Source organism: Pipra filicauda, unplaced genomic scaffold (assembly GCF_003945595.2).
Source record: "Pipra filicauda isolate LSUMZ 115617 unplaced genomic scaffold, ASM394559v2 scaffold28_size6257848_pilon, whole genome shotgun sequence".
NCBI classification, from domain to species: domain Eukaryota; kingdom Metazoa; phylum Chordata; class Aves; order Passeriformes; family Pipridae; genus Pipra; species Pipra filicauda.
In genome coordinates this window covers 3,909,250-3,935,240 of record NW_024104409.1, presented here as the reverse complement: position 1 = coordinate 3,935,240, position 25,991 = coordinate 3,909,250, and the positions used below count along the sequence as shown (strand labels likewise).

The 25,991-nt window shown below is 36.1% G+C and overlaps 1 protein-coding gene across 4 annotated transcripts in view; it reads left to right on the top strand.

Annotated features, from left to right (window-relative positions):
- DGKH (diacylglycerol kinase eta) overlaps positions 1-24,951 on the top strand; it is a 159,463-nt gene extending 134,512 nt beyond the window's left edge. For 2 of the 4 annotated variants that reach the window (XM_027720261.2, XM_027720265.2), the window contains 10 exons: positions 1,818-1,925; positions 4,957-5,070; positions 5,360-5,494; positions 6,632-6,798; positions 7,998-8,103; positions 9,236-9,328; positions 13,230-13,349; positions 13,720-13,828; positions 15,209-15,339; positions 21,188-24,951. In XM_027720261.2, coding sequence (XP_027576062.1) covers positions 1,818-1,925; positions 4,957-5,070; positions 5,360-5,494; positions 6,632-6,798; positions 7,998-8,103; positions 9,236-9,328; positions 13,230-13,349; positions 13,720-13,828; positions 15,209-15,339; positions 21,188-21,277 — 1,173 coding nt within the window. In that variant the 3' untranslated portion in view covers positions 21,278-24,951. The remainder of the gene's footprint in view (positions 1-1,817; positions 1,926-4,956; positions 5,071-5,359; positions 5,495-6,631; positions 6,799-7,997; positions 8,104-9,235; positions 9,329-13,229; positions 13,350-13,719; positions 13,829-15,208; positions 15,340-21,187) is intronic. The other 2 variants (XM_027720262.2, XM_027720266.2) reach the window with 1 other exon arrangement.
- The last annotated feature ends 1,040 nt before the right edge of the window (positions 24,952-25,991 follow it).

Genomic DNA, 25,991 nt, shown 5'->3' with positions numbered 1-25,991 from the left:
TGGTTACTGTTACTTTCACCCAAAGAGTATCTAAGCTGGATTTTGACAATGAACATATAAAATTTCTCTTTTTATTTCATGCTAAGTATTTCATATGGAAGTTCATGATATTTATGTGAGGGTAAATTTTAAAGTTGAAAGAATAATTTTAGGTTACTGGAACTCTTTCTTGCTCCTCTGGGATTTAGGAGGATTTTGTCCAGTAGCAGCAGATTGCTGTTAGCTAAGGATTGAGTAATTATCAAGGAATTATGAAGTAGTTAGCAAATATAATAACAGGACAGAATGTTATGTATGCTGCAGATAGAATTCTAATTTAAGGATTTTTTGAATCTGATTCAAATAAGATTTGATAATATATTCGCTGCTGACTTTTCCATAATTATTTTTGAATATTTCTGGAATTAAGCCAGCAAATAGAAATATTGAATATTTAGTGTTGTCTTACAAAATATCAACCTTATTCAGGAATTGGAGGCAGACCTCCACTATAATACAAATGGCTGTGCAGCATCTATTAATATCACACTGTATTTTGGATACTGTCACATCTTGATGAAAAGGTTAAATTCTGTCTTGTTACTGAGATTAAATCATAAAAAGAGCACTAAACACATTCCGGAAATAATTTTGCATATCGTTCTCCTCCTGATAAAGTTGCTACAGATTTTGTCCTTATTTTCTGACAATTTCTATTTCATTTGTATAATTTAAAAATCTTACTGTGGGACTGGCAGTGTGCAGTAATATAGCAATCTTCCTTAAAGGCAACTTGACCTCCAACTTCATGGTCCACAAAGTGACACCTGAGTCCAGCATTTACAGCCTTTTATTTCTAACTTGCTTCAAATCCATGCCTGTGGCACTGCTGCAGGACTTCTCTTTTGAGTCCTAGTGGAATGGTTTGAGATCATTGTGCTCACCTCTGCAGGCAGTTGTACTGCTCTAAGTCAAGAGTGATTTCACCGATGTCTGTAAATTTACTCTTGGCTGAAAATAATGTGAGATTGACCTATGTCATCCCATGATTGTATTGGGTAGGGCTTGGAGTTGCTTATGGGTTTTGGGAGATAAAGCCGTAAGAAAGAACTGAACAGTTGGATATAGGAGCGACCTCTTACCTGCAAAATGAACAACTCCCAGCCACAGCCAGGGTAACAACTCTGGGGTCAGTCCTAGATTTGTCTTTGCACTTTTGGGAGGAGGGTGAAGTTATTTTTACAAGTCAACAATACATGCTAACACTGACAACTAACCACATTTGTGGCTATTCCCGAAATATTCTTGGATATTTTTGACACACACAGACACCACCCCGAGCTTAATGGATTTACCTAAATAACAAGTCTGTTGCAATTTTGGGAATGCTGATATACGATGCAAGACTAGTTACCAAATGGGTAAATGAATCCTCTTGTAATGTTCGTGATGATCTTACTGTGTGAACTCAGGGAGATTATTTTTTTCACTGCAAAAAGATTTTTAATCCTTGGTAAGCAGACCATGGTCAAAGTGCACGAGGAATTTCATAATAAGGAATGTGAAAATGGTTCTTTGAAGAGTCATGGAACACCACTGCTGTAGATACTACAGCGTGTAGATCTACATGGTTTTCAACTCTGCAAAAATCAATGCTAAGACTAGGGAGAAGAGGTTTGTATTAGAGGTGCTTCAGTGCCTGGAGGGAATAGTCTTGTGTCAGACCTATTAATGACTCTATCCTCCCCTACCAGCTCTATTGAAGCTTCATGTGTTAAAAATGGCTGATTACTTTTATCATATTATTTATAAACTGAATGAGCTTTCATCCATTACAGTGTGATGGACAGTACATCCCTCTTCCAAGCCTGCAGGGCATAGCTGTGCTAAACATTCCCAGCTATGCTGGTGGAACTAATTTCTGGGGTGGAACCAAAGAAGATGATGTAAGTAACAGTAAAGAGAAGTAACCTTCTGGGCAAAACCAGCAATAAATATCAATAGTAGTAGCATATAGTTTGGATAACAACTCTTATTTGGGGAGGCTGTTTCAGTTTAAACTTGTCTTGTTGATTTTTTTTTATTGAAAATATATCCCATGATTTTTCACTGTCCATTCCAGCAAAATGTTCATAATGATTTTAGGATTTTGAGTATTTTTAGAAACTGATTTTATAGACAGAGACACAGATAATTTCTCTCTATATTGTTTTACAGACTCCTGTAAATAAGGTTTCTTAAAGCATAGATTCCTCTGTTTGCTATATTCTAACAATAAGCAAGGTAGACAGGATAATCACTCACAGTTTATATCTGAATTTTCCTCCTGTTCTTTAAACAGCTTTGCTCTAAAGGATGGTGGTTCAGAAAATGGGGACTGACGCATTCACCCACTGATAATTTAGTGGGGGTAGTAAATTGTTTTCTAAGTTTATTTTCAATGACCTTCTAAAATATTTTAAGGTACCTTTTTTCCCGTCTTCCTCTCATCTCCTAAGAAACATTACATTACATGGATACATGTCTTACAATTTGGAGCAGTGTCAGTGCTGCTTATCGACTTCATGTACAGTGCAACAACTATAATTACTAGCAGATTATCCTAATTCTGCATGTCCTCAATTAGAGTATGTGAGGTCTTAATCACCTAAAACTGTAGTTGCAAACTGGCTTGTGGTTTTAATGTAGACAGTCCAGGATTTTTTTGCCACAATATTTGGGGTTTCTTGTGAGATGTTATCCTTTCTTTTTTCTGTGCATATGTATATTAAAAATATGTATATATAGTTTTATGTAATAACATACACAATTATATTTTTATAATACATATGAACATCTATTATTATATATTATTGCATTTTATATATTATTTAATACATATATATTTGCATACTTGTATATATTCCTTATATATATGTATATACATACACATATGTATAAAAGTAAAAAAAAGAAATATAAACATGTTTCAATGTCCTTTTCTTATTTTTGGTATATGTTAGAGGATGGCAGTTCTGTTTATATTTGGTGATGGATATCTCAAGTTTTTATATACTCCATGTTCCTATTCATAACTTGAAAGCTTCTCTAACACCTGCTCAGCCCCTGTTCAGGAGTTTATTTTTCTCCCCAGACTTTCTCAATGAGAGAGAACTGTCCTAGCTTTCATACTGGTATACAGCAAATGTGTGTGTCCTGAAGCAGTTTTACTGATATTATTAGTCTTCTGGTGACCAGATGTGCCAGCCCAGTGACATTTTTGTTCTGGTCAGAGTTAGGAGCATAATTCACTGCTTTAGTGCAATGCTGAATAATTGATCCTCAAGAGGTGGTCGTGGTGGTGGTCTGAAGTGCTGCTATTTCTGCTTAACTGGACAAATGAAAGATGTTGCCTTTACAGCTGTGACTGTTGCTGAAACATCAGCAGTGAGGCAAGCAGGGCAGCTGCACCCTGACTGACTTGAGCAGGGCTTGTTAACGCATGTTTTTTGGTGTCCAGAAGACCGGTTGGAAAATGACCTGCAACAGGAAAGGAGTCAATGTTGATCCATAGTCATTGGGTTGCCTTTAAAAAAAAAAAAAAAAAGAAGGGTGGTTTTCAGTAGAGATATTACTGATGGAGAGACACAGCAGAAGACTGGGTTGTGGGTTTTTTTTAATCCTTTTGCTAAAATGGAAACACAAAATAAATGAAATTTTACAAATGCTTTTTCTTAACGCATGCAAGAACTAGCCCTGTAGGTGTCAGTTGCTGGATCAAGAATTCTTCACACTTTTTGCCTTGGAATAACAGAATCGCCATCTCTGCTCTTGTCAAGATGTTCACATACTCATGTGAAAAATTCCATGGAAACATGCCCTCCTCAGCCTTCTGACCAAAGCCACTGCTCACTGCATTGGGATAAAGGCTCCCATCGGCTCAGTGGGCAGCAGGGACCAAACTGCCTTACCTTATTCTCCATCGTCTCCCTCTCTGAGCTATTGCTGCAGACACTATTTGGATTAGACAGTCCTGGATCTTATTCTTCATCTCCAGAAAATCTTCTGTCTGGAGGCAGGACCTGACTAGTTGTGCCTTTGAGCTTCTTTAAGGGATTTTCCCCAGTCTGGTCTCAGGTATCTCTGATGCAGCTTACTCTCCCCAACGTGCCAACTGAGATAGGCCAAATACTGCTCAGAGAGGTGATCTCTCTACCCACTAAACTACTGGAGTGATTTCTCCTGCTGATTTTTCTCCCTCATTTCTCCCTATTGCATATCAAGATAAAATGGCCAAGCTTTAAGTGACCTTAGTGTGGTTATCACCTGCCAGACGCAGCTGAACTCCAGCCTAAGACTTGTCCTGTGGCTGAATTCCCCAACAGGACACCAGGTGGCAAGACTTCCTGTGCTTTGTGTGAGCTTGTGGAAATTCAGCACATTGGCTAGATAGGAGGATATTTGTTCCATACAGAAGCAGTTTTTGTATTTATAGTGGATAATTACATACAGCAAAAAAAAGATCCTCTTCAGTGTCAAAGCTGTGTTAAACAAAGCAGAGTGTGGACTCAGTGTTGGTTTCCAGAAAATTCAGAATATAAACAGATAAGCACTTCTGAGAGGAATAAGACATCATTGCTTCTCTTACCTTCAAGCACCTTTTAGATATTAAGTACATTAACCAAGCAGAGATTTGAATTGGCCTTTCATCTTGCCTTGAAAAACATTTCTTAATCTGCATGCTGAAACATGTCATCCTCCCTATATGAGGATATGCCTTGTCATTCAGATATTTGAAATGCTGTTAGCATTGCTATTTTACAGTAATATTTGGCTATTATCTATGGTATCTTACTCCTATGACTTTAGAGACATTGTAGTTATTCTGCAGTAAATAAGATAGAGCATTTAAATGTTGAAAACGAATCTGTAAATGAATCTGTGTTTCATTGAACATACAATCTAAGCACTGGATTTACCATCAAAATTTCTTTGCAGATATTTGGGGCTCCATCGTTTGATGATAAAATCTTAGAAGTTGTTGCAGTATTTGGCAGCATGCAGATGGCAGTCTCAAGAGTCATCAAACTGCAGCACCATAGGATCGCTCAGGTCTGTTTCTCACGTGCAAGCACACAACATGGTTAGCAGCAGTTTGGGATGCTGGCAAGTAGTGGTAGCTTGGATGACCACCACGCTATACATTAATAAAGCGCTGACATTGTTTTGTTTTTAACGGGTAACAAATTGTCTTCAATGATGAATGAAGTATAAAAGTTCTTCATTCTTGAGACAGTCCTGGACGGAAGCCACAGCTCCTAGTAATCAACAGATTTCAGGTGACCTGTCAGTGTCATTAGTATTCATTGCTCTGTAAAATAACATGTCTGTTCTTTTCCAGTGTCGGTCAGTAAAGATCACCATACTTGGTGATGAAGGGGTTCCAGTGCAAGTCGATGGAGAGGCATGGATCCAGCCCCCAGGAGTTATTAAGATCATACATAAAAACAGAGCTCAGATGCTAACACGAGACAGAGTATGTTGCAGAAAGAGATACCACTGCTAACATTGGTTTCTGTGATAACTTGATTCAGTTAACAAAACAGTGCTTACAAAAATATTTTATAACTATTTATATAACTCATACAATTAATTACAGTTATATAATTTCTCTAATAAGATGAATAGAGAATTATTCTTTTGTATAAGTGGCAAAGCTTTGTTAACTTTTATTGGTTTTATTAGTACTATTCCTGTATTCTTATTCCTACATAGTAAGAATGGTCAAAATTCCTTGCTTCCTTCCTTCCTTCCTGCCTGCCTTCCTTCCTTCCTGCCTGCCTTCCTTACTTCCTTGCTGCCTTCCTTACTTCCTTGCTACCTTCTTGCCTGCCTTCCTCCCTCCCTCCCTGGAAGTTTTAGCGCAGTTGCATAAATACAGAAGTTCTATAATGTCCGTTCTCCAGAATACCTTTTTGCACATTTCTCTCCTGTCTCTCTCTGTCCTACTAATCATTCCTCTGTCCTGTGATCCAGTCTCAGATAGAAGAGACATAAGCAGAACATAGTCACAAAGCCACTGGAGAGTTCACACTTGTCTAGGATTATTGTGTGAAGGGTGTAACTGCCCCTCAGTTCTCCATCCACTAACTAGATCTTGAATTTAGGGTGGAGTTAATGGAATTTGAACTCTAATTTACTAAATATGTTACTTTTCTCCACTGTTTTTAATGTTTGAATCCAGTATTCATTTCAGATTTCAGTCTAACTATCTGCACAAAATGTGCAGATAGTTGAATTGGAGAATCACAGAATCCTAGAATCATTTAGGTTGGAAAAGACCTCTCAGATCATTGAGTCCAACCATTATCACTGTCTTTGTGTTCTTATTGTTTTGGATGACACGTTTTGAGGATAACAGGGAGGAGATAGAAAAGAGCTTTCAGAAGTGACTTATTCTCTATACTAAGTTTTAAAAAATTAAATATAAAATTGTTATTTATACAGGTTGCATTATTTATATAAAATTAAATAAAACAGTTGTTTATTTGTTAAATTAATTTAAACTAAAATATTATATAATATAAATTCATATAAAATGTAAAATAAAATGTTTTAATGAGTAAGAATAGTCCAAGTGCTGTGAACTGAATGTATAATTCATTTTGATTAGGCCTTTGAAAACACCCTGAAGTCTTGGGAAGACAAACAGAAGTATGATTCCTGTAAACCTGTCATTCGATCTCCCTTGTACCCTCAGCAAGCTGTTGAGTTGGCTACAGATGAAGAAGTTGCACAGATCCAGCTGTGCTCACAAGCTGCAGAAGAACTTATTACCAGGTACAGTAAAATTAATAAGTTAATACACAGACTTAAAAGTGTATATTTTTCCTAGGTTTTGATGAATGTTCCTTGCCACTATATCAGTTATTTTATTCCAATTTCAAAATTTTATTTTATTTTTAAGGCTCAACTTCTTTATGTATTCTTTTCTTATGAATTTCTTTAATTTTATTTGTGTGTGTTTGTGTTGGGCTTTTTTCATGTGAAAACCAACTTTCCGAAGTAGCACTGGAAATGGAAGACTGGAAAGCTTCTTTACAGAGATTGAACCCTCTCATTTTATGCAAAAGCAAAAATATATTTATTAGAAAAACCCTTTAGAAGTCAACTTTAGAAGTCAGCAGGATGAGCACTTCAGTCATTTATCTGGGTTGAGATGATAGTGAGCTGATGGTGTAAAACTGATCCCACAGCCTTGCTTATTTTCAGGAGGTACTTTCGTCCTGAGATGCAAGTAGTTTAATAAAGAAGACACTTCCATTTTCAAAGAAAAATAAAAATAAAAAAACACCCTAATTTTTTTAAAGAAAATATTTTTTTTTAAGATTAGAACAGTTTGTAAAGCTGGTATTCAGTTCATCATCATAACAAATTATCACCAAAATCACTGATAAGAAAGGAATTGAAAAACTACATACTCTTTTTATACTGTAGTGATAACTTAAGTAGAATAATAATTTAGTGTATCAATTACCCAAAGTGAAGTTTAGCCAAGACAGCTTAAAAACTTTACTGTTCTAGATATGGTCCAGAGGTTGTAATAATCTCAAATGATTGCAACCAATTTTCGTGTCACATCTGAAGGATATGCCTTGTGAAATAGGTGTAACACTTTTTAAGATAATTTCAAGTAAGTTATTTTAATGTGCTAGAGTTTTCCTCTATAGTTATTTGAATTAATAGGCCCAATCTTTTTGGTACCTTTTTTGCATATCACTAGTATTCTAAGACATATAAATGTGGCTCAGTATTTTGTAGCAGCATAAATAATCCATGTGATGGATATTTTTTATATGAGGTGCTGTATTGCTCCAAGAGATACTTGCATTTCAACTTTTGTTATAAAGGACTATATTTATTTAAAAATGTTTTGTGAAAGATATATTTTTGTATTTTCTCATCTGATAATGTTCTGTACTTAAGAATTACTCTTTAAAGAAATTAAGAAATATTCTCCTTTTTTAATATTTTTGTAGGATCTGTGAAGCAGCAAAAATACATGGCCTCTTGGAGCAGGAGCTTGCTCATGCTGTTAATGCATGTTCACATGCATTAAATAAAGCCAACCCAAGGTTTCCTGAGGTAAAGGAACAACAGAGATTTATGTATAAGTAAATAAGCTATAATATCTGGGTGCACAAGCTTGTGGCACAGTGTCTGTATTGTACTCCCTGTGCCCATATTAAAACAAGTTGGAGGAGAAGGCAGAAGATGAAGTTTCTCTGTTCATCAGTGTCCACCCTAGCTGATACTCTTAGGTGAACATTGGACATTGGAAAGGGACATTAATGACACTTAAAATGCAGACCTTCTGGGAGAGTGAATAGTCAAATGAGAGATAGGGAGTTTGGATTAGGGGCATAGTAAGAGTATGACTGTTGCCTTTTGGAAGCAGTCAGGAATTCACTTCATCGGCAGTGGTGGTCCACAGCCAAGGGTGCTCCTCCAGAAGTGATGCAGCAGTGCTTATTTAATCAAGTGAGGTGGTGCAAACAGCAAAAACAATTGGCAAAGTAAGCTCACTTCGGCCTGCAGACGACTGTGTAGGCACGTCCCTAAACAGAGAGTGGAGGCATGACAAAGGCTGAACTAGTTCTATTACTACATAAAGGTCAATTTCTGTGGATACTTTCAGAGAAATTTTCATGCTTAATTGCTATTCAAGTACTATGCAGAGAATGCAAAGGGGCTGAGGGGAAATGCATTTCCTCTTTCCTCTCTTCCCACTAGACAATCTAGGTGTTTTCAGGAATTGGACCCAGAAAAGATAATTGGGTAGAAACTATCTATATCTAAACTAAATTTACACATGATAAATATATCAGTTGCCCTTTGCTTCTTAAAGTATGGCTAGTAGCTTACTTCTGCTAAGGATAAGATGAAAAATTGAGATCAACAGTTGTTGTTAAATGAGACCCACAACTTCTCTGCTGGCCTTTGTCATACATAAAACTCATGGATTTGTCTCACAGATGGCTGGTCATTTGACGATATTCAGGATTGTGTTAAGGTCATACTAAATAAAATTGAACAAAAGACAGTAAATAAATACTATATTTTTGGTTTCTATTCTCAGTACTGAAGAATTTGTCAGTTTAGAGCTAAATTGATGTATTACTCCTAGGAGAAGGCACTTAAGATCTGTTCCGTAAGCCCAAAGTACTTAGTCTGACTTGCATCACTTCAAATATTGTTTATACTTCTTATTCCCCAGAGCCTTACCAGAAACACTGCCATGGAGATAGCTGTCAATGTGAAGGCCTTGCATAATGAAACGGAATCTCTGCTGGTAGGAAGAGTTCCTTTGGTAAGATCACAAGACACTTGGTTTTATTCTTTCCTTCAGATTATCCGTGATTTTTTCTTTGCTGATTTTTTAAAATTGGTGCAGAATTTATGATGTGCTGCAAGAAGCTCTGTAAAATCGATAGAAGGATATTACACTGCATTTGTGGTTGGATTAGAATGGATTACAAATTCTTGTCCAAGTCTGGCATCCATCTTGCCCCACGTCAGGGAGCTAGGTCATTGCTTGTACTCTTCTTTTTAATAGTCAGTGGAGAGAAGTGTCCCTGTTGAGGTTGATTCACACTCAGCTGTCTTGGAGGCTTATCTTAGAAAAAGATAAATCATCTTCAGGAGATAAAGCATTTAAGAGAACTTCTAGAGTGTACTATTATGTGACCATCCTCAGAGTTTAAGGAGAACCTGGGGTGAGAGCTGTTTAGACTAGTGCATTCAGCTTCCACAGATCTAGTCTGGGCAAGTAAATATTACCCTTGTTCTAATACCTGTCAGGAGTTGTTTTATAATCTTTAACTGGTAATAATTAGAAAGTTTCTTTATGTGACATTGTGAAGAGAATAAAGATTTCTGGTTTTCTATGCTGGTCCAGTTTTACATTAAGAACATACTCGTAAGAATCAGTTACATTTTCTTAGGTTCAAAAGCAAATTTATTACTAACTTACTGTTTAAGTGTTGTAATTAAAAATGGATATTAATAGGAATATTTTCATTTATCTGAGTTAGGGTGTGAAATTACTGATGCAGGTTCACATACCTTTTTACACAAGTGGTAAATGGTATGAGTCTATTTTAGAGTAACCAAAAGTGAATATAGTCTAAAGGTCATATGGTTTAACTTCTAGAAATAGTCAAAAATTAGATTCATATGTTCTATTTCAGAATGTTTTCAAAGGAAAAGTTATTCATTAGATGTTTTGGTCCAAGAAAAGGGAAAAATATCTTGCTGTTTTTTACTAATCCCCCATATTTCAGATTTAAAGGGGAATTAAAAGAAAGAACTTTTTTAAAATTTTAAAATAGTTTAGGAAGAGGAATTAGGAGAAAACATTTAAGTTGGAGATGTCATACTAGGACTGGTGATAATGGAAATAATGTTATGGAAACCTTCCCCTTGAAACATTACCTTTTCTGCAACCAGTTGCGATCTCATCGTGTTGTTGAGCCGGTCTCTTGTTCAGGCTCCAAAGTTTAATTTGATTCATTTTTCCATTTCTGAATTTTTACGCGTTGTACTTCTGCTTCTCATTGTGGTCTGTGCAAATGTCTTCATGAGTCTACATCGAGCCCATTTTTTAATAAAAATGCTGCTTGGAAGATACTGAGATACTATTCCAGACATGTCCATTACACTCATTTGACATCATACTTGTTTAGAATAGTTTTTCACAGCCACAGTAACAAGGGACCCTGGTTCACCTTATTGCCATGTATTTTATAAATGCTGAAGTTGCATGTATACTGGTCCCTCATTCTATTAAAATGATGAAGTGTAAGGTGTTGCTTGATGCATCAGCTCATAACCTGTTCTCCAAATTATTTTTCTCCTCTCACAAAGACAGACATTCTTTCTCTGATATCCTCCTTTTGTTTTTTTTTTTTTGGTCTCTTCAATTCTCTCTCATCCCTCTTTTCTGTGATCAAAGCTCCTGATAGCAGTAAACTGATGTCTTTATTGCATATACTACTTGATGTCATGATTTAACCCCAGTCAGCAACTAAACTAGGGCACTTAGTAAGCTGCTTCTTAGGATCACAGAATGGTTTGGATTGGAAAGGACCTTAAAGATCATTCAGTTCCAACTCTCTTGCCATGGGCAGGGATGCCTTCTATGAGACCAAGCTGCTCAAGATAGGACAATGAAGCTGATTTGTGGAATCTCCCAGATAGTTATGACTGGAATAAAGTTTGGAAAAAATTAAAAATACCGTGTTTTGTCTAGATGCTTTCCAAAGGCACTGTTTCCATTTTTGATTTTTAAAAAGCATTTCCAGTCTGCAGCAGAGCACAGTTTTCAAATGCATTAGGAGAAAATTAATTCCCTTAATTAAGAATTTTTCATTTCAACTGAAAGAAATTATCTAAGCTCACGTGAAATAAAATATTTTCATATTAAAAAATTAAATTGGGAAGGAATTGAAAAAACTTTATTTTCATTGTTTCATTCATAGTGTTAATTTTTGTCTTGGAAAGAAGAAGGTTTTCCAAGATGTTGTAGAAGGAGAATACAGAGTAAATTGCTGATTCTTCCCATACCAGAATTGCACTATTATTTTGAGTTTATTTCAGGAGAACCATCACAAGTGGGTTTTTTTGTCCCCAAGCAATTGAGAATCAAGCAATTAGATAAGTGTCTGTTGAGAAAGACAGAATTCTTTGCTTCATTCATTTATAGAAAATAGATGACTTGAATAATTTCTCAAAAATGAAAACACAAGAAAAGTTGTAACTTCTTCATAGGCAAATGACTCTTCTACTGTGCTCCAGATTAACTGAACTATTTGCATTGAAAAAAAAAGGTAAGACAAAAGAAACATCAAAGTCTATTTATGGACACTGAATTCTATGAGCTTTAGAAGAGAAAATAACACAATAACAAAAAGAGCTTATATTCGCGGTACTACTGTACTAGACAGCAAGCTCTCACGAAGGATGTTCTGTCTTTTGAAAGACAGTAAACTTGCAAACTACTGAAGCAAAGGAAAGAATTTTTGTTAGGTAGGATAAATTAATGAGGGCTTGCAATTTATCACCAAACCCCAGCAATGTCAAAATCTTTTTCTGGCACTATAGATCAAATATTCTCTTAGAACTCCATTTAAAAAATGAATTCACCAGGATGTATGTAATGTATCCTTTCAAAAGGATATTCTGCACTGTTTTGGGACTTCTTTTACTTTAAAGAGAAAAATAAATGTTCAGATTGCTTTATTAGTGATTCCAAGCAACTTGTTCCAGGATTCAATTCTTTACCTCAAAATGGTGTTTCAGCAAAAAACCAGATTTTCCAGGGGACAGGTCAAAACAGCTTTTCTAGGGGTCAGCTGCCTGCATTACCTCTTCCACACAGGTTCACTCACAAAACAGCTGCAGAATACTTTTCAGACTGGAGTTTTAAAGAAAACGGGTACCTCCATGGGGTTCTCAAAGTATTGCTAGAGACAAATTGCCATAGGCCAGCAAGTCCCAAGGTTTTTACACTGCCACCGCTTTCTTTTACTCTTTGGCCTTCACTGATGTCCTTGACGTTTTTGTCTCCTGTCAAGGAGTTCTTCCCAGCCTCAGCCAGCAGCAGTGTCTATTGCTCCATGTCTCACCTATTTAGAAGGGATAGTGCAGGTAACGTATCAGTACTGTAAGACCTTTGGGCATGAAGCATCTTCAGCAAGATCCATTTCCTCTTACTTGACCATGAGAGAGCAATCTACTCTCTGAAAACATTTGCAAAAAAGAACTCAGGCTTACTGCCATCTACTCAATTTTTTTACACCACTTTCCATACAAAGATTTTTCAGATGCTTGCTCTTCTGTTCAGGTTTTCTCTCCCTTATGCTGGTAGTTTCCTTTCCTAGTGTGTCCTAGGTAGTGGTGTTACCAGATAACTCTTGCTCTATAAAGACTCTGGAATGCAGAGAATGATGACAGTGATTGCGGTCCAAAAGTCTCAGCTGTCTCAGTCATCCCTTTGTGCTTGGGACCACGGAAAATGTAGTGTCAAGGTGGTCTGATGCATCTCCCAAGGAAAGTAATTTTGGAAGATTATTTATTATTTGTTTTCACTGTTTGTTTTACACTCACCATGAGGTAGTCATGTATTTGTGCCTGGTAACAACATATCTAGATTTAAATGTTAAATCTCAGTGAAACTAAAATTACTGGTTTTCTGACCTGTTTATAAACAGCAGTTAGAAGCTCCCCATGAAGAACTGTTGTCTGATGCTTTGCACAGTGTGGAAATAGAGTTGCGAAAACTTGCTGAGATTCCTTGGCTTTATTATGTTTTTCAACCAAATGATGATGAGGTAAGTTTGATGAGTACTTCCTGATTTTAAGTGAACTTAATTTTCTTTTGACAGGGAAGAATAAGTTAGAATCTTTCATTACCAGAGAAGCAAGTTCAGTAGCGATGCTGGATCATTTCTGTCTGCTGTGAACAAGCTTCTAAGCTTAGGGCTTTTTTTTTTGGTGTTTTTTTCCCGTTTGTGAATGTAAAGGTTTTGAATAATTATTTAATAAATGAAACACATATAGAGTTAAATCCTGACATTATTCTTTACAGAAGTAAAATTGGGTCTTAGTTTTTGAGATTAACTATGAATTATTATCACAAGCATGTAATTTAACTGTTGTTTTCTGTTAATTAAAGGTAACTATGCCCATTATTTCATACAGGATCCCCCTCTGGATTATACTAAAAGAAACAACAGAAGTACAGTGTTTCGTATAGTGCCAAAGTTTAAAAAAGAAAAAGTTCAGAAGCATAAGAGCAGCTCTCAGCCTGGTATGTGTTTTGAAATTACAAGAAAAATGGTAGAATTTGTGGAAAACGTGATTTCGTGGGGTTTTCTTGGTAAGAGGCAACATTGTGCGTTCTACCTAAGAGTAAAGTCAGAGTGAAAAGCAACTGAGCTACTCGGCATCTTCATTAGGATAAAGATTTCTTTCAGTGCATTTAGAAAGCATTCAGTAGGACCCAAATACTTCCAAGTGAACCAAAGAAGTACTGTGAAAATACTTAGGTAGTTTTATCATGCAACAGGACCTGTGTCTTTGCTGGTGGTTCCATTTGATTAACTCATAGCCATACAAGCTGTGGGTAAACATGTTGTTTCCCTGTGAAGCTCCAGTTCAGGTTTTTCAGGTTAGTTCCAGAAGGTGTGCAATAGCTTTTATCACACCGTTTTAATTAACTAGATATTCTTAAATTTCAGATGGGTTATAAGTTCAGCAAATGACATAGATCAAACAAAAAATCATGACAGTCAGTATTGATTTTATAATTAGAAGTTGAACAAACTCCACTCTCCTCTCTTCCCACTCTTATCCATGAACTTACTTCCTTAAGATTATATCCAGGATTAGATGGTCCTAAAACTGTTTCTATGTCTTTATCTTTTTAATGAATTGGTCATAATCTGCAAAGTCTTGCAGTTGTTGCTCAAACTATAGTTTTCAGATTAGATTTAAGGTTTCACTTCATTATAAAGTGATCAGCATTGAATGAAGTTGCAAAATTATAGCAATAAGTAGCATAGCTAATTTTTTAATAAATGTGGTCTTAATAGGACTAATGTGGGCAACTAACCTTAGAGAACAATGTTTTATAGAGAGCTTCTTAATGGCCTTTGTAACACAGTAGCTTAAAGAGTACTTTTATTGATTAAGAATACTAGAATCTGTTAATTAAAACTGGACTTGCTTGCTGCCATTGCTCTATTTGAGGTATGGTTGCTGGTTTAATTTTACATGTTAATTAGTTTTTGAAGGCTTCTCCTCTCCTTGGATGGCTTCTAATAAATTAATGGCATAAAGCAGAACATCATTAGATTTTGCGTCACTGATCCTAAGCTGGTTTAATGTGAATTTGTTGGGACATGATGTTTTAAAAAAAGGCTTTACTGGAGAAACTGGAGTAAAGCTGAAAGCATGGCTGCAAAGCAAAGAACCCCAACTTTGTTTAGATACTTTCTCATGTTAACTGCTAACCTGTAACCTGCATGTAAAAAGGAAACTGTAAGTTTTCGTGGAAATGACACCTCTAACCTTTCCCTTTGCTAGCACGGCAATTCTACTCTGTTTTCCACTCTCTTTGGCCTAATCTTTGCTTGTGATGCATTTGAGCATGTAGAAATTAAGGGGGTTTTGCTCTTAACTTTGGTAGTTCAAAAATGGGGCACAGATGAAGTTGCTGCTTGGCTGGATCTGCTCAGTTTGGGAGAGTACAAAGAAATCTTCATCAGCCATGACATCCGAGGCTCTGAGCTTTTACATCTGGAAAGGCGAGATCTTAAGGTATTTCCTTTGTGCTACTTTTCTGCTGTTGACATTTTCTTTGACAAAACAACACCAACTTTTCTTCTTTCCTTGCACTTGTCATTGCTTGTAGCTTGGCTTACACTGTGCAAATATGCAATAAACTAATACGCGCTGTCCTTTTGCCTGACTTTCTGAAGTGCTGACTTGAATTTACAGCCAAGAATATCTGTGTTATCCGAAATTTCCTTTTTTTTTGCACTCTATGTAGAATGATAGCATTGCAGTTTATGTCAAAATGCATAGGAGAAGCACCTTTGATATCCTAGTGGCATCAGTGTAATATAATGTTATCTTCAAGAGTTCACTGTTTCCATTAAACGTGATCAGTATGGATCAGTGGAAGGTGGTGATAATAATTATGAATCTATCTACTGCAAGGGCTGATCTTCTCCAGATGATTTATTGTATCTATCTATATATATATTGGATATAGCTGGTGTGAGAGAGATAAGCAGCTCAATAAATTGCAACATTGGACTTATATGGTGTTGGTGTTTGTGTGTCAAAATAGATTTTCTCATCCCTGACAGACCTCTGCCTGATTTTGTCAATATATATTTAAAAAAGAGCACTTTTTTTTGACTCCAAAATTGTAAAACTTTCTTCTTCTGAGGTCAGACTGGTAAGTTTTGCAGGGAGAAATGTTACCTAGCAGTCTGAGGCTGTTATTTGAGCATGCTGGTCCTTTTCAAGAATGACTTAAGTGCATCCATTATATGTAATAGAGGTTATATCTTTGGGGATTCATTACATTATTTTTTCCGGGAACTCAGTAGTAATGAGTTCTTGGTAATGTGTTTTGCAACTGCTTTTAGCACATAAGAGAGGAAATAGGATATTGTATAAATTGTCAACATTTACATTTAGAGTGCATGTCATTGCTCTAGCCACAGTGGCAGGAGTCTGCACGTAGAGACAGTATTTTCATACAAATGTGCTACTTTATGTAAAGTTTCTTGTATAGCATGAAATCCTGGCTTTATAAGGTAGTGCTTGCATTGTGAGACTGTTGTAGTAGAAGGCAGCTGCTGAAGAAAGCTGTGTTTGAGATAATCTCTTTGGCTGTTGTGTATTATTTTACCCTTTGGTATTAGATTGCCTAAGCATCTTTCCACAGAAGTTAAATTCCTTTCTTTCAGGATAGTTCCTGACATGCAGGGACAGTTTCAGGACAGTTCCTTGCTGCCAAAATTTAGAACAGAAAACTGTCCAAGCACTCCACTACAATGTTCCAGTGATGGATTTTGCAAATCCCTGTTCTGTATAAGTGATGAACAAACTTAAAACTCAGCTGGGAAACTCAGCATCACACCATGCATATGTTTGCATGTCCAGCATATGCTTGCATGTCCAGCATATATTTGCAAGTCCAGCTTGTTGCAATAAATAATGGTGGGTAAGAGCAGTGCTAAACTAGACATGGCTTCTGGCCATGCCTTATTTCTCATAGGTACCAATTTGACTGCTTGCCCAGAAGACTGGCACTTCAACCAAGTAAATATCTGCAGCAGGGTAATCATCGACCTGTCATCCCTGTCACTAAGACACATGCTGATTCGATTCAGGGTAAATAAAACCCCATCCCAAAGGTCTATGCCATGAAATATCTAAAAGCTTCTCTTAGAGGGCCTATAGAGAGCCTACAGAGCCTATTATCCCCTCTATCTAGTGCTGCCTGGAGACACATAGGATAAGGAGTTGCTCTACACAAGTTGCCAAGGAAATGTCCTGTGCTGACCAGAATCTTGCTCCAGAATCGCCCCATGTGCTCATTAGCAGATGCTGAGAGCTTCTAGATCAGTGCTGTTTAAAAGCTAGGCCAAGTTTTTGGCTAACCATGTCTTTCACTCTATGTAACAACACTGAATTTAAGTAGCAGAGTTTAGCACTGTTGGCTACATATGGGGCATGATCTCTGCAGGGAGCCAATTAAGGATGGCTCAGGCAGCCTGCAGTTTTTTGCCAGTGGCCTGAATTGCTGTCAAGATGTGTAATGTGATACTACGGAAATGAGCAGTACTTCACAAGCTACCCTCTGAATCTTTCCTCCCTTTGTCTATCAAAGTGGTGCAGATGAGTCCTCAGTGCTCTTGCAAGCTGTAATGTGTCTACAGCCTCTCCTCCACTGCAAGGCTTGTGCTTGCTGACAAGCTGAATGGGATCGCCATTGGCTCACAAGGTCCTAAGTCATGTACAATAGATTTACCTCTATTACTGCTCATGTGTGCAATAAGAAAAATATGTACCTGTTTTAATTGAATCCTTCGGGCCCATCTATCTTTCTGTGGTCAAAAGTAGAGATAAAGATCAGTATGGAAAAGGATTTGATGAAGCTCTCTGCCTTTGCACTCATTGCTGAAATACAGAGATACGTTAACTGAAGAATTGGGCACCTCTTACTGTATTTCTGCATAGCTTTTAGATCCTATTCTCAGTTAGCTCTGTGTGGCAACTGGCAAATAGAGAACACCTCCAAGAGGAAGCAGATACCTCTTTCCACCCAGCCCCTGCAGTAATACTCTTTCTTCAGCCTCCTATGCCTGATTTTATGTAAGGGAATCTTAGAATTTTATACCCCTATGATTTTCTCTTTTTTTTGAGAAATGGCTGGGCAGGGAGTTGTGAATTGTGCTGTAGAAAGTGTAGAAAGAAAGCTTGGTGTGACCTTTTTTAAAACCTTATTTTACAACCAAACACATTGAAAACTAGCCTCTGATTTTTCTGAAATAAATACTTGCATTCTTAGCATTGATAACCATGTTCCTATGCATGCAACTTAGTCATAATCAGAACTGCAACACATTTGGGAGGATGAGAGGATGATGTCTCCTTAGAGCTTCCTTGGAGGAAGGATTTCTATGACATGTTACCTTGATGAGCATTGCCAGTCAAGCTAAAATCTGTGTTGAGGACTGTGGCACTTCCTGCTTGTGTTTCACAGCAGCATGTTTTGGAAAAGTTCTTGCATGGAAAAGGTTTTGTAAGATTTATTAGCCTTCCTGCATGCCAGATGGCTTTTTACACTGGGAATGCAAGTAGAGTAGATTTGTCATTTGGAAGATGTTGATATTAAGGAGTGTTTATATAAATTGTTTGCTAGTATTACATTGGTGGTACATTTGGCCAAAAAAATGACCTGGAAGTGGCAGTGATAGTGGAAAGCAGAAAGTAGTTTTAAGGCCATAGCTAGGGAAAAAGAAAGGCTATTTTTTTTTCTTCAGACTCTGGCTAGAGTCTTGTCTTCAAAACCGTATTTTACTCAAATTGATTTTTTGTTAATTAGATATCAATTAGATATTAACAGGTTATGTAGAGGATGATGAAACCCATGCATACATAAAAATGCAGAGATATTTGGGGATCTTTTTTTCTGAATGATGCATGATATGCTGATGTAGCAGATCCTTTTAGTCTGAGGTGAAACAATTTCTGCAAACTTTCCTGCATGAGCAGTAAACTTGAGAATACTAGATAGTATTCTATCTATATATTCCTGGCATGTAGTGCCAGGAATATATAAATTCTGGTTGTCACCAAATTGAAAACTATTACACAAGCATAAAAATTCTGAGTTGTTGGTTGGGTTTTTTTCCCCCTGGAAGTATAGCAGAATTTATCAAAGGGCTCCCCAGAATTTGTGATGAGGCTCTTGAGACTTGCTGTTCTGATATGCATTAGAGCAACTTCAACTGGAACAGAAATAAAACCAAAATCTCTTGCCTCTGAAACATAGGTGTTTTTTAGGATGCTTTACGAGGCTGGTGGAAAAAGTGCCTGAGTTTTCTGGGAATTTCATGATATGATTCTTTCCTCTGATCTTTGAAGTTCAGCAGCATGTCACTATGTTGCTTATCCAATAGAAGTTCTGCTCATGAAAAAAATGTTTGTTCTGAAGAATTTGTAAGTTCTTAACCTTTAACTTGTATGGCTTGTTGTGGTTTGGAAAGTATCTTTATGGGTTTTCCCTACTAATTTCAGTAGTTGTGTGTATTTTTGATTCATTTGAAAAATAACTTTAACATTAAAGAGAAAATATTACACAAATTTGAAATTATAAATATTGCTGTCAATTTGGGATGAATTTCATTACTACCTACATTAATTCTCTTAAAAATTAGTACCACATTTATAAGTGAGACGACTATTAGCAAAAATAAAATATAAATTGATGTGATGTGTAAAATTAGGAGGTTTTTTCAGATAGGTTTATGAACACCACTTGATTTGAGGACTTTTATGAACATATCTTGAACTCTTTAATGCTGACACCTTTATGCCAAAGTGCTGTAAAGGGTGATCATGTATTTATAGTGCTGATAATTTTCAGCTGAAGAAACAACCAAGTATTTTTCATTTCTAATATAACCAGGATTCAGTCTTGACTCTGTGAAAATTAATCCATCTGTTTAATCTTGGCTGTGCTACCTTTATAGTCAAGTAATTAATTCGTGCCCATCTTACCACCCCATTCTTCCTTTCTTCCAAAATTAATTGCACGCTAATTTTAAGCAGTATAAAATACAGATTTTCTGAGTTTTTTGTGGCTGTAAGAAGGTAGATACAGGCTTTGTGTAGAGTGTATGTAGAAAAATATATATGGTTTCATTATCCACTCTGTATGAGACTAATGTTTTCAAGCTGCCTAATTACGCTCCTTTCCTTTTAATGTCTTTGAAATGGAAAAATCTTCCTATTAAAATGAAAGGATTTCTATTTCAGAAAAATAGATGGTGAAACTTTTCTGAGTTTTTTTTTAATTTATTTAATCACTATCTATTTATATAAGGTTTATTCTACAAATAACTAGTGTTTGATTCTGCCAATTGCTCAACATCACTGACACAAGGATTTTAAAGACTTTTTTAGAGCTGGGTTTTACAGATAAGGGAAGCAGATTTCCACCAAACTGAGCTGAAAATTCATTAGTGCAGTGGGCAATCATTAGCACAGCTGGGCATCCCGTTCTGCTCCTCTGACCATTGGACCAGTCAAAATTGAAAAAGGATGCTGCTAAAGCTGTTACTCATACTGGAAGAAGTTTGCTGCAAAAAATCCTGTCTATTGTCTCATACTGAGATGGGTCCCAGAAACCAATAATAGAAACATTTCAGTTGAAGTGAATTGATTTAGTGGTCACTACAAGGAGATTTACTCTTGTGCTTTTTACATTTTCCTTTGAGATGTGACTGTCATGTCTTTGAGAATTTTTCTTCCAGCTCTCTAATCAGGAAGATCCATGTTAGCAAATGGAACCTTTTTGGAATGAAAAACAAATGCTTACCTTTTCTATTGCTCTCTAAAGGGAAGTTGTCCTACATATCTATAGCCATTACATCCACTTTCCCTTAAGAAACTGGGGATACGTGTGTTTGTTGATTAAAGCAGACATCATAGGGCCTGAGATCAAGTGACATTGCTGGACAGAAGCTCTAATCCATCACATCCCACCAAGCATTTGATTGCTGTATTAGAGAGGAGGGGGAGATTGTTCTTTTTTGCCAGAAATTGTGAAGGGTTTTGTGTTTAGAAGTCAAGTCAGAGATGTTTTATATATATTGGGGTGCCTTGTGTTGTCGGTAGTGCAGGTAAGTAATTTTTGGTCTGCAAGACAGAGAGGGATTCATTGTATGCTCTAAGCAGTTTTTTTTTGTTAGGCAACACTTGCTAACACTTTCTGGTTACTGTAGATTGCAATGAGCATGTTTCTAGACATCTGTTGCATAGATAGATCATAATCAATGAGGGGTTTTTTCAATTTTTGTAAATAAACTTCCTTAATTTCCTTTCTTTTTTTTTTTTTGTTTGTTTGTTTACATTTCTGTAGGACCTGGGGATAACGAAAGTGGGTCATATGAAGCGAATTCTCCAGGGAATTAAAGAGCTCGGCAAGAACACCCCTTTGTCTGAAGTGTAATTATGCTGGTGCTTTCCTTAGAGGGAGAAGGGAAAGTTGCTGGAGAAGCAGAGCTGTTGCAGGCACTTAGCTGTCTTTTTAGTTTACTCTATGGAAGAAGAAGCACTGGTGTTTGTACAGGTTAGCATCTCTGAATTCTTGTGTGGTGAAGAACTTGCTGCAAGAGTATGAAAGGATTTGTGCCAAAATAAAAAAAAAAAGGAAAAGATGATATGTTCTGCGAAGACATTTTCTTGATGTGCAGATTGGCCAGTTTGGATAAGCCCAGTTTGGTAAATCGATTGGTTGGTGGTGAACTGCACTGACTGGAAAATATAATCAAGAAATGATTGCTTTGCTTACATGCAGCTCAGTATGCCTCTCTTTATGCTGCAGCAAGATGCCACTGTACAGCATGAGGTCATCCAGTTATCCTTCCGAGGCACAGCTTCGTAAAACCTCCTGTGCAGGAGACCAAGAGGTTTTGAAGGTTCAACACGTGTGCCTGGCAGTGCCGCAGGTATCCAGCACTTGCTGGCCACACAGAAGGGAGAAGACACCTTGTGATACCATGAATGCAAACTATAATGCATGGTGTGCCTGCCTGAATTGTCTGTTGTTCTGTTGCATGACACATCTGATACTTTAAACACTTGAACAACTTTTATATCAGTTTGAATGAGATTTAATTTATTACTACTTGAGTGTCTTTATTTTATTTTTTTTTTCAGTTTCAGGCACTTTCTATTCCTCAGTGTTGTGTTTTGCCTAAAATGTGTTCTACGGCAAAGGGTGTGGAAACTTAGCATTTATGCCATATTCAGCAGATTATATATGATTGAAATACTGTACAGTTAGATTTTTAAATATATCATGTACAGAAGGTTTATCAGGTAACTAACTTATGAGAATTTTTGAAAGACCGGTACCTCACAAAAATATCAATTGGCTTCCTGCATGGAAAATGATAATAAATTTTCTCATGGTGCATTTTAATATAGTTATTCAGTTGTCTTAAACATCTGTAGCATATTTGAACTTTTAGGCACTAATGGTTTTATTTACTGTATTGTTCAAAAAGCAGGTTAAAAGACTAATGAAATTTTTTACCAGAAAATTTAATTTTATTTATCATACATACAAAGAGATTTAAAATGTAGCAGCTGATTTGATTTTTGTGGGGTAAGCTTTTACTCATTACTAATTAACTATTAATTTAAAAACACATCTGTGCATTTCTTTAAAAAGGCATCAGTTTGTTTCTTGACAGCACTCCTACATCAGTAGACCATAAAAAAATTAGGAAAATCCGAACTCTTAAGGTTTTACACTATGCATGCTAAGATGAATCACATGTAAGACAGTAATCCATGAGAGTAAACAGCTTAAAAAAATGAAAACAATGTTTGTTTAGAAATTGCGCTAGACCAGAGTTTGTAAGGTTATTTACAGTTTACTTAAATGAAACATAGGTTCATAATTGAATTTCCTGGTTAATTTTTCACAGAAGTATTAATCCAGTAGAAAAATAATTTTCAGATATCTCCAAAAAAAATCCTACTTAGATTTTTGAGGTGAGATGACATTGCACCACCTGACAGAAAAGTTGCACAGAATTGCTGTCTCCTTGCTGTTCCTAGCAATGTGTCATTTCAGCACAAGGAGCACACTTGACTTTTACTTAATTGAGTAGCTTTAATGTTTCTTGCACGTTAAAGAGTATCTTAATATCTATGTCTGTTTTCCTCATGAGTAATGTTTCATTTGTTTTTTGCCAAAGCTTATTTCCTCTGTATAAAGGGGCCAATGTCAAGTACTGCATCCTGGTTTTGCCCTCCACTTCTCATGCAAATGCTTAGACTTGGTCCTTGGCAAGTAGACAGGACCCATCCCCTGGAAAGTAAAATCTAGTCTCCTCATTGTTTTATGGGAAAAAAAATCAAAAGGAGCAAAACAGGCTTAATTTATATCCAACTGTATTTTTTTGTGCTCTTGCTGCTGTAGGTTCAGCAGGCACCACTCTGGGATCTCTGTGTATATAACTATTCTGGTAAACAAACAAAAGTAAAAAGCTATGTTCTGTTATGTTTTCCATAAAAAACAAACCAAAATGCTTTTGCCAAATGATATGATTTTCATGGTGTTGTATGAAAATCATATGCAAAAAATGGAAAGTTATGTAAACGATGGCAAGTTTGTGGGGGGTTTTTTTGTTTGGGTTTTTTTTGTTGGTTTTTTTTATTTTGATGTACTTGATATTCACCCATTTAAGGATGTTCAGATGTCATCTGTCAAGTCTTCATGAGTTTTATTTCCTTTTCTCTTTGGTTCTCCATATGCTTACTGTATTTTAATGTGTGGCAGCATTCTAGTATATTGACGTTACAGTAGACTACGTAGTTAATCTTCCTGGTCAATTCAAGGACATAATATATAGAAGAACTTCCTTTGCTTTCCTGATTGTAGGATGTGATTTCTTTACAACTTTCAGCCTTGCTATGTGCAATGCATTAAGACAGGCTATGGAACAGGATCTCTTCAGGTCACTGTAGAAGTGTATGCTGAGTATCTTAAAAAATGGGAGCTGCTTTTAGGCAAGGAAAATGGGCAAATGTTGTTTGTAACAACTTTCTTATGACACTCCTCAAATTACCTCAGTATAGGACAACTGATCAATGATCTATGTATAGTTCATTTTTCTAAATGACCACCAAAGAATTTAACTTTGATTGTCCTAAGCAGGTCTTTTTTAATGCATGAGTAGAAAAAAAAAAACTGCATCATTTATGCTGTATTTATTAGATGCCCAGGAGAGCAAATTTTATGCAACTCTATGCCTTAGACTTGTGTTGGCTATGAAGTGCAAATGCATCTGACAGGGAGGCTCAAAATATTTAATGGGGGTTCTCTGCTGAGGTCATGGATTTTAATTGTGTTTTCTAAAGACACAACTGTGGCTTTTCTAAAGACACAGTGTTACTCTCTCATGATTATTCTAATTTCCAAGTATTGGGTTTTTTCCCTACTGCTGTAAAAGTTCCAGCTCCTAGAACTAAGAACATAAATAGCTACATATTTTAATGAACGGTATTCTTTCTAATTTAATCTTGATGTTAAAAATGCTTCAAAGCATGCATCCCAGTATTTCAACAGAACTAAGGTAAACACATCCCTAAAAGCAGTTAGTTGTTTAGAAAACAAGTTATCATAATAGATCTTGTGAAGCCTGATTTAGCATGCTAGATTTATGAAGACTATCACTATACAAAGTTTACTGGGTGAAATTTTTTTCCTGCTAGGTAAATACATGTGATTTATGTGGTCAGTCAGCATATGTTAAAATATGAAAGGAATACAGAGTAATCTGAATTTTTTTGGAGTGGATGATGATATTCATATAGATGAAAAGCTCAACATCTCAGAGAGGGGAAGATGAGAAATGCATGTTTTAAAATGGCAGCAGGTTACAAAATGCATGTTTCTGTTTTGTCATTTTCAAATAGTATTTTCCCAGTTCACTGGATTCAATTGCCGTAGCAACTTCTGATTTGGGTCATGCAAATTTTGCCTTTGTAATGCCTAATACCTTCTTCTTAGAAATGGAATGAAGTCAAGCAAACTTGTGGTTGTAGGTGTTGGGGATTTTTTACAATACTTTAAAGAAAAACAAAAATTAGTTTTTCTTATATAATGGGAAGTGCAAATTTTCTTGTATTTTATGTATTTTTCCTTAACCACTCTTTTTTTTTCTCCTACATGTCTCTTTCTTTCAAAGAAAAGTATTTTAAACTTGGAAGAGCAGTAGAATGAAAAGCGTATGATCAAAACCCCTCCCAGACTATCTCAATCCAGTATTTCTTGTTTTGGGACTGGAGCAAACATGCTTAGTCCTGTAAATAATAAATAGAAATCATCTTTATCTCTCTTTCCCTGCCCAAAGAAATTCATACTGCAATGTTGTATAACTGTAATTCAAATGAGAGGAATTGATTTTTTTTAAATAAAAGTCCATTTCATATTTTCCTATTCTTTTTGTAGAGAAATAGATAACCTGCCAATTTTACTTTTTAATTGAACTCAGCAATGCTAATTCACTTAATAAAAATTTCATAATGCCTTGATAATTAACAGATCTTATTTCAAGGCTAAAATTATCAGTGTTTTTCAATGCATCTGGTCTTCATTTTGGGAAGACTTGCAGGAGAAACCTTTTTCACACATAATGGAAAATTAATATATAAAGCAAACATGAGAGGATGTTCCGTAGTCCTACTGTAAAAGCAGTTGTAAAACTAGATATTATCCATAGCTATAATTCCACAGGGGACATGTAAGACAAAAAGCCCCGCAGTGATTCCATTTTGCTTTATACTTCCTATTAATGATTGCATTACTAATGTTTATTACTGTTTCTGCAGTTCTGTCTCTGTGCCCCTAAGTATTAAGTTCTTGCACATAAGTTCAACAGTTCTGGTAACTAATAATTAGTAGTGCAAAAAGTCTTTGTGAAAGGTCAAGTCACATGAGATGTAGATTGTTGAGGATAACCGAGCTGGAGCAATTTATTTAACTTACAGGAAATGATCACGTCACTCATATGAGTAAGTGCGAGCCACAAAGAATTATATGAGTAATTCTAAATTTATTTTTTCACCCTGATAATATATGTACCTCTCAACTGCAGCTCTCCCATATTTTTTATTCTGTTTTCATGAGTTGTATGTTTTGTGGTATG